The following is a 9,036-nucleotide window of genomic DNA, read 5'->3' on the forward strand; positions in this document are numbered from 1 at the left end:
TTTTAAGTATTTAATATTGCCACTTAACAGAGTCCTCCAGTAATAATCTTTTTCTAACTTCATGAGGTGCAGCTCTCATGCTTGGTTCCAGCTCTTGGTGAAATACTTCTCTGGGATACTCTCCTTCCTTGTCTGCTTTATGAGATGCTGATTTACAGGTGTGTTTCCAATGGACTGGACCATTATTTGGGTCTTAACATCACCAACCATGCCAAACCCTCCCTTCAATCACTTCTCTCAATATCCATGAGTAGTCTCTTGGGATGTTTTCTGGTGAGGAGGATTTGGGTCAGAGCTGCTGCAACTGAGAATATCGATGGATGTTTTAATTTTTTTAAAATGTAAAATATTTAAACACTTTAGAATGTTTTAAAGCTAAATGTTTTAGAACCTGAAACCTTGTAGAATTTTTTTGGTTTTTTTTTTTTCTCAAAGTGGCTCACAGCAGAGCCTTTCCTGGACTCCTGGAATGGAAAGTATGTCCATAGGCTCCTTGTTGTGGCATCAACTGTTATCCTCAACAGTTGCCCTTGCCCTGAGAGAAGTTCCTCAGAAAAGCTCCTAAAGCGAAGGTGCTTTCTTGTTTCCAGTGCGCTACATGCATGTTGGTGCCCCAAAACCAGGGGTAGAGATAACAGCCTTGAACCAAAACACCTGGCAGTCTCTGCAGGCATGGGAGGACATATATGATGACGTTGGGGAAATGCAAGATAGACTGTGAGTATGGACTTAGGCTCTTCGCTGGGGTTGTGTTTATGCAATGTCTTTTAAAAATGACGCTGCAGCAAATCTCCATGTAATACTTCTGTCTTCTAGCAGCCACGGGTCGGATGCCTCAAGTCCGTTCACTTCAGCCAGCAGTAAGTGCAGCACGTGGGGAAGCTTGAACAGAGCTGCTTTTAATTTGGGTTGGTCCCCAGGAGATGCTGTGAATAGCTTCTTTTAACTTGCAACATCTATAGTGTCTCCTTCTGGCCTGGTTGCTCTAAATTCCCATTAAAACCAGTGGGGAGCAATACATGTGGCTAGCATGGAATTCATCTGAGTGACCTCGAAGCCTCTGTAAGAGTAAAATGTAATGGCCTGGGTGCAATTTGTCCAGCAAACCTCACCTCGTCGCTACTGAACGTGGTTTGTGATAATGGCATACCTTGGGTTTAAGTTTCAGGAAACGGCTGTGAAGAAACATATGAAGATGTTGAGACTGGGGGTGATAATCCAACAAAACTGGAGTAAGTTCCAATTTCTTAGCCTGTATTTTGAAATACTGACCATAATTCCTTGATCTCACATGCCAGGTGCTGGCTGGAAGCCTTTTTTTCCCCAATACTGCAGAAATGTTGTTGCATGGGTGGCTTTCTTCCCCTCTTCCTCCCTCTTTCCCCTTTGGCTGACATGTAGGGAGCAAAAAATAGTTACCAAAGTTAAAACCCTGAGCAGTGAGGCCTTTCTGTTAGAGTTGGTAGCACTCTCCATCCGTTGGAAATACTCCCCTTACAGACCTCTCCTGGCATAAAGCACACAGGACAGCCTTTGTTTTCCGAAGCCTTGCTCGGCTGTAGCTGAGAAATGGTACCTTTTTGTGTGTGCCGAAAGAGGCAAGGCTGGAGGAACAAATGGGGACCTTGTCCCCATAAAAAGGGACCAAATGCTCCCATTTCAGGTCACAGAATGTTGGAAAGCTGAAAGGACATGCTGCAACGAACATGCAACCTTCTCCTTTTTATATAACTTCTCAAGATATTTGCTTCCACAGGCTGTGTTGTAAAAGCAATGAGTTTTGCAGGCTCAGGTTTATACATTGCCTGAGCTTCCCAGATGGATTAAAAGGCGAAACATGAAGTTAGGTGTGTTTTTACTTATTAGCGTTGTGTGGTTCCCTACCCTCATGCAGTAAAGGATTTCCTGCATCCCTTTGTAAGAAATAGAGACAGCCTTTGGGAATGACATATGGGCTGGGGATGCCGCACACAACTGCTTCAAATGCATCTGGTGGCTCTCTTCTAAGGAGCAGTGTGGGAGGAATAATAAGGTGTTGCTCTACATCTGCTTTTCCCTTACGGATGTGAGACTCGTACTGGCTTGCATCTGGATTCAAGTCAAGCTTATGCGTGGATGTAGAGCCTGTGTGCGTCAGAGAGGGAAAAAAGATATGGGAAACGCGAAACCCCGAGGTGACTGGGCAGTTATTGAGAGGCGAAAGTGTCATTTCTCTGCAAACTGCCCACAAGAGCTGTGTGGTGGAGGCGCACGAGCTTCTCGGGCCAGCGGGTGATGCGCTGGTGGCTGCGCCTGGCTCCCGGGCTGACCGTGCGTCCCCCCCGGGCTCTTCTGCGCCTCTGTGCCGGTGCCGAGCAGCAGCAGCAGCTGAACGCCGTTGCTAGTGCGCGGGAAAGCAGTGCGTCTGGCGGGCTTTGCAAGGGAACTGCATAACACAGCTAGAGTCGGGACCGAATTCACGGGGTGCAGAGGTCACCGTCTCAATCCCCAAACCAGTCGTTATGGAATCTTTCTATTGATCCCACGTGCAGGATGAGGTGTGCTGATACACATAAAGTATTTTTAATAGTACTTGCGCATGGATAATGTCCCCCAGGTGAGGATCTTGGTTGTTCGCAGATACTATTAGTAAATTGCCGTGTAGCTTTGCAACCCCCCATAAGCTTGAGAGAGAAGTGTGTATAGTGGAACTTCTCTCTCAACAGCATATACAATGAAAATGTGTGGTGAAGGGTGGCACAGACACGTGCTCCCAATGTCCTCCTTTAATGGTCACTGTGTGCTTCTGGGGAATTTTTGTCCCTTTCACTAGGAATTTTTACTCCAAATAAACCTGGATCGTTCTGTGGTTGTTAGGTCAGAGGAGACAAGTTCAGTTACACAGAAAAGTTTAAAGCCAAGCAGAGATTTGAGCTTGGACTTCAATAAGTAAGCACTTTTTGCTGTGTTGGTGCCTTTCCCATTGAATCCATCATTCATCCACATGATGCTGTCGAGGCTTAAAGCTCACTGCTGAGCTGAGGGCCAAGGTCTGCTGACCCTCCTGTACCTGCTTCGGGATCTCTGGGGCTACGAGCATGGCAGTTCTCACACAGTTCAGTGCCTGGTGCCTGTTTAATTTAAAATCTGTTTCTCATTTGGACAGAACAGAAAAACAGAAGAGATTTGGAAACTTGTTCAAGATAGAAAAGTTGAAGCTGAAGAATACCAGGTTCAAGGAGAACTTAAGGTAAGAAAATGGTGGTGGTCCAACCCCTTCACCCTCTAAATCTGAACATTCCTGTTTGGAATAATTTGAGAGCAAGAGGTCTAGGAGTAAGGAATGCAGCTTTATTGGGAAAGTTATGCCCAAAGTGCTTCTATCAACTCATGAGGAGCTGCTGTGGCAGATGTGGCCAAATGTCCATCTGTGCAGCTTCTCTGAAGTCTCTGGCATCGGGAACCTGCAGGAGCTGGTCCTACATCAGTGTCCCAGTTTTCATAGGCTTTCTGCTGCCCTCAGTACCTCAGCATGATGCAGGTACACAAGGGAATGCAGAGATGTGATACCTGCTGCCTAGAGCTGTGGGCCAGGGTTAGGCAAAGGCTTGTTGATGTGGCTTTTACGGGCTGAGGGTTTTTATTCCAGGTACCATTTATAGTCAAGCTGGCAACAGCATCTGCTGAAGAAGTTTACTGTGGAGCCTGTATTCTAACAAGTTAGGATAGAGGACATTGTGTAACTGCCTCTAGTGCCCTTTCAGGTACTCTAATATTCAAAATCCTCATTAAGGTTCCATGGAAACCGCCTTTTCTACAAGTGCACGGTAGCTGCCTGCTGGACTTGTCCTCCACTGCTGCCGGCATGTGCCTCACCTTGTGCACAGTGCCTGAAGTCCAGGCAAATGCTACTTTTTCTTATTTCTTTGGAAATTCCAGATTAACCCTTTCCTCTCTTACATGAGGAAGGTTTGTTTTACTTAAAAACCTTTTCGCACTAGGTGTTCTGCCATGTCAGCAGCTCCCTCCTGCACTACTGCTAAAGATCGTCACAGGGAAGGAGCCACCAGGTTTCATGCCATTCTCCTGTTACAAAGAACCCTTAAAGCTCCAGCAAGTATCTTAGATACCTACAGTCATTGTCACATATAAATTGCAACCTATGATATGGTCAGACTGCAAGGAGGGAATTACTACTGCCTACAGTTACCAACTGTCCGTCAACCCTCTAGCTATTGGGAATGGGTGCAGGAGGAGGCAGGAGGAGGGTGCTTTTGCCAATTTGGACTGTTCTTCGGATGCAATGTAGACCTCTCTTAACCCACTTGACGAACACATGGCTCCTGTTGCTGCCAGAGGGTGGAGATGCTGATTTAGCAAGGGCTGTGATACTGGCAGATGCTGTTGGTGTCACGGAGACCATGCACCTAGACCTGCCTCCATCTCTTCAGCAGAGAGCACTGCCAGGTTGTTGGTACTTGTGGCTTTCTGGGCGATGCTGATGTGCAAACTTGTTTCTAAAAGCTTCTTTGTATCCGCAGACTGTTTTCCACTTCGACACCAAATTTAGGTAAGCAACATACATATATCTGACTCTTGGGGATTTGTGTGTGTGTATGTGAAGAGGGAAATGTATTGCACAATGGAAAATGAACTTTACGCATCGTGCCTTTCTGAAAATCATTTAATGTGGCAGCATTAAAATGGGAAGACTTGACAGAGATTTGTGCTTCACTTGGGGGTAGTTTGTCGCCCATTTTGGGGTGTTTTTTCTTTGTATAGGAGCATTCCTCCTGTAGCTCTGAATATATTCAGGAAGGCAACGTGCAAAGCAGTCTGTGCTGAGCCACTGCCTCCAGACTGGCAGTGGTGTTTAACAGCCGATGGCACTCCAGCAGCTCTCTGCAAAACTATGTAAATGGGAGTGGACACAAAACCTGTTCCCACTAATGAAGCCTTGAGAAGGTGCTGGAGTGAACGTACCCATGTTCTCAGCATGGAAACCCTGCTAGGGTTAGCTACCGTGTGAAGCTGGGGCTTTGCTACTGCTCCTACTCCATCTCTGGAGCTGGATGGCCAAACCCATCCAGAAAACGTCTCATACACTCAACTACCAAACCTGAGCATCCTGCCTTGTGTGGGAGTTTTGCCTGGTTTTTGGAGCACTGAGGATCTCGCTTTTGCATTGCCTTGGCCTCGTTGGGTTGAGCAACTAGCAGCAGCCACAGTTTTCCTCTGCAATACATAATTTGGAGGAGCGGGCTCAGAAGGACATCTCCTAATAATTTTCTCTGCTGCATTTTGGTTGACAGCGGCTGTTTCCCAGGAGGACATGGTGTACGACAATGTCGAGGTGGGGCAGAGAGAGCTGAGGTGAGGAGGGTGCCCTCTCCTGGGGCTGGCCTCGGGCCAAGGAGATGTTCCTCTTGGCACAAACCTGTGCCCAGGGGAGCCTGCGGTACTGCAAGCCACTGGGGGTCAGGAGCTGGTCGGGACTTAGTCCTCTGGAGACAGTCCAGGTGCCCTCTCCATGTGTGTTTAACTTGGCAAGTAGCATCCTGCAAAATGTTTTTTCAATGTTACCTAGTTAGTGCCAGGGACGTGGAAAGGAGGGAGCTGCTCCCTGAAATGTGAAAATTCGGATAGTTTTCCTAAGGAAGGAAAACTTCGTCTCCCAGACCCGATAATCAGCCCCATCCTGGCAAGCTCTTGTCAGAAAAAAATACTTTTAATAGGAACAGCATGTCTTGATGTCTTGCTGCCAGATGATTGTGGCAGCAGCACGTGCTGGTATAAATCACAGCAAGTGTCTGCATTACAGGGGTGGTTCTGGGGGGAGACAGAGAAAAATCACAGCTCTGTAGGTACAGGGGCTTGGGGAGGGGATGCGGTCTGCTGGAAAAAACCTTGAATTTCTGTGTGGCTCTTTCCCCTCTTCTCAGAGAGAAGGATGACAAGTACAAAACCTGGATGCCAAAATTTCTGATGGCAAAAGACAGTAAGGACCAAAGGAGAAGCAGCGATGATGTGGAAAGGTCTAGATTCCCATTCTGTGTTTTCCCATGTTGTCTATCTTCGTACACACATCCCTCGAGTTGTTTGCAGGAGCGGGACGCCCTGATGGCGCAGATGGTTTTTGCTGGCTGCTGCTCCAGGGTCCTTTCCCTTTGAAGCCAGCTTTCAGGAATCTCTGCATAAAATATCTTCAGGGCAAAACAAAGCAGGGGATATCCTGAGGGTCTCATCTTGAAGTTGTATCATGTCTTCCCACTTAGCTGAGACAAAAAGGTGTAACTTGCTATATATTTGGCTGCTTTTCTGCCATGCTCAGTGCCATTCCTTCTTTAATTGTGCCTTGATTAAATATTTGATCTCTGTGGATCAGCTATTGCTATTTTGGCAAGAGTGCTGTGCTTAGAAGCCCTGTACGCAGCATAGTTAATTGCCTGTGTGTTCCTCTTGCCCTTATTTTAAGATACTGATTTCTTGGGTCTTCTTTCTCCAGCTGGGTTCATTGCATTGCCTATTGCTGTACCATTTGTGCATAAAATCAAAAATAAAACTTTCTGTTATTGGCACTGCAAAACTTTGCATGGAAGTAGGAGCTTTAGTTTCCCATTTAGATCAGAAGAAGGTGCATTGCAATGAGCTTTTTCATGACCCGATACCTGGGACTTCAAACAAATGCAAATCAGAGACCTATTTTCCAGGTTGTCCCCACAAAGCTCGTGCATGGGGTTGCTCAAACACCACTTGCTGTGTTGTGCCGAGTCATGTGTATAATTTCACAGACTATCGGGAAGTCGATGCATTTTTGTCTGTTCCTTAGAGCTCGCAGGTCCTGCGGCCTGAGACCACCAAGGAGGAATCTCTTCACAGCTTAAAAGTCCTGAACTTCAGCTCTTGTTTCCCCTCCTCTTAATTTTAAGTGCATGAAAGTTAGCCAAGGGTGAATGATTTATTGCAAGTGGGTGTTTTGTTGGTTGGTTGGTTGTTTTTTCCCCTGTCTTCATTCTAAAATGAATGCCGTAGCTGGAATTTCAGGTACGGACCAGAAGGAGTGGTATTTCCATACCCAGGGAATGCCCCAGCATAGATGGCCATCGCTCCCCATAAGGTGTTATAAGAGCTTGTTAATCACTTTACAGTGCCATGTAAATGTCTGCTTGGGTGACTTTCTCCTCCATATGCTAAAAAAAACCCAAAAATCTGGAGAGCTGTGTCAAGCCCCACTGCCATAAATGACTCAGAATGAGAGTTATCTGGGGACTCTTTATGTGTGAATATAAATAAAACCAGAGGGGGACAAACTGCTGGGGGAAAAGTGAATTGTTGACTTCTATAAAAACCCGACTGATTCAAAACACTCGATAGTTTGTTTGTTCCCACGCTGCTTACAGAAAAAACAGTTATTCCAAATGGGGATACGAAATGGCTCAAGTCATGCTCACCGGCAGATTCGAGGTGCACGTTCATTCTTTTACAGAAGATAGCGATGGGAACAGTGTGCTTTGCTCTTCCAAGAGTTCACTGCAGACTGGAGTTAGGCTCTGGGTTGTATTTCCCAATGTGCCAGGGATTATTTAAATGGAGCTCAGAAATGTGCGTCTCTCCCTCTTGATGCAGAAATATCTTCAAAATCAAGAAGAGCAATGTGGAAAAAAGCAGGAAGATGGAAAAAGAAGAGAAGTTTTTTAGAGAAACATTTATGGTGCGTGTCTGTTTAGAGAACTAGTTGTGCCAGAGGAAAGCAGCTATGTTTTTTTGTCAATCCTAAATTTTGACAATCCTATCATGCTTAAAAGATGCATGGTGGAAAGTTGTTGGTCCTTAGGTGTGCTGGGAGGGATGTCCCACTGGCCTGCTGCCTTCTCCCCTAACCTGGGATCTTCATCAGGGATGTTGCTGGGTTTTTTTTATCTCATCAGCTCCAAACAAAGCCTCACAGCCCAACCTGAAACCTCTTCTCTCCACCCCTCCTCGCTGCCCTTAAAGACATTGCACGCGAGTACAGAATAACTTGTGGTTTTTTTCTTTCCTGCAGTACGATAAGGAGATCAACATTGTCAACACAGCCATTGCCGCGTGCTCGGTCCCTAGTAAGAGGAGGGTTGATCTCCCAGTCATAGCTGGAGAACAGCTAGATGTTATTGATGTCGCGGAGGACAACGCAGTGATTTGCCGCAATTTGGAGGGCAGATGTAAGTTTGCAGAAAGCCTCTGGCACGGGTGGCCGCTGCCGTCCCATTTTGAGGGGTAAATCGGCTTCGCAAGCAACAGTATGTTCTTTGTGCTCAGCACTGCCACTTCGTGCGCTCAGGAGTTTACAAGTTCTTTTTTCCTTCTCTCAGATGGATATGTTCTAGTGGAGCACTTGAACTTCAGGTAAACTCTGCTTTTATTTATTATGATGCATATTTTCTTCTCCTTCCTGGGTGTAGATGCCTGAGATCTGGAGAACGGGACTTAAAACTTCTGAAGGCAGGGGAAGGTTAATGTAAACAGCCAGTATTAAATATTGAATAAGTATTTCCAGTTTTAGTCTGCTATTCTGCTGTTACACAGGTTTCCAGTCCAACTGCAGCTAAAAAAAGCCCTGTCCAGTCATGACTTGTATAAATTGGAGATTCTTGACTTGCCTTCAGATATGCCATATTAATTCACATCTGCTGCAAACATGGGCCCCGCAGTGTGCATCGCCTTGCCAACTCACACCCTTAAATTCCCTGCTGCATTATCATTTCCTTGCATGTTCATGCTTAATTGATACAAATGAACCTCCTGTTGCCCAGGTGCCCATTGCCGTGAAGCTTTCTTTTTTTGAGGCAGACGGTACTAGCTGCCCTCCCTGAGAGCTGCTTTCTCCTAGAGCATCCCTGAAGGTCTCTTTTGTGCTTCCCACATCCATGAGAGCCCACGTTGGTCAATGGTGGAGTGATGAGGTGAATGTAAATAAAGTTTTATTTTTTACACTTACGCTGTTTAATGTGCAAGGGACGTTTCCTTTTTTGTCTGCTATTTAGAGCACATCTCCACTGGTTATCTCAACATTTAGTT

At 46.0% G+C, this 9,036-nt stretch overlaps 1 protein-coding gene across 12 annotated transcripts in view; it reads left to right on the forward strand.

Annotated features, from left to right (window-relative positions):
• The window catches only part of FYB2 (FYN binding protein 2), a 30,402-nt gene extending 21,447 nt beyond the window's left edge, over positions 1-8,955 (forward strand). For 8 of the 12 annotated variants that reach the window (XM_056356005.1, XM_056356010.1, XM_056356011.1 and 5 more), the window contains 11 exons: positions 591-717; positions 817-860; positions 1,163-1,232; positions 3,146-3,229; positions 4,521-4,549; positions 5,292-5,352; positions 5,922-6,014; positions 7,606-7,690; positions 8,024-8,180; positions 8,331-8,364; positions 8,772-8,955. In XM_056356005.1, coding sequence (XP_056211980.1) covers positions 591-717; positions 817-860; positions 1,163-1,232; positions 3,146-3,229; positions 4,521-4,549; positions 5,292-5,352; positions 5,922-6,014; positions 7,606-7,690; positions 8,024-8,180; positions 8,331-8,364; positions 8,772-8,787 — 800 coding nt within the window. In that variant the 3' untranslated portion in view covers positions 8,788-8,955. Of the gene's footprint in view, positions 1-590; positions 718-816; positions 861-1,162; positions 1,233-3,145; positions 3,230-4,433; positions 6,037-7,605; positions 7,691-8,023; positions 8,181-8,330; positions 8,365-8,771 lie in introns of those variants that run through there. The other 4 variants (XM_056356006.1, XM_056356007.1, XM_056356017.1 and 1 more) reach the window with 4 other exon arrangements.
• The last annotated feature ends 81 nt before the right edge of the window (positions 8,956-9,036 follow it).

The sequence above is a fragment of the Falco biarmicus genome, chromosome 11 (genome assembly GCF_023638135.1).
Source record: "Falco biarmicus isolate bFalBia1 chromosome 11, bFalBia1.pri, whole genome shotgun sequence".
In the NCBI taxonomy this organism is placed as follows: domain Eukaryota; kingdom Metazoa; phylum Chordata; class Aves; order Falconiformes; family Falconidae; genus Falco; species Falco biarmicus.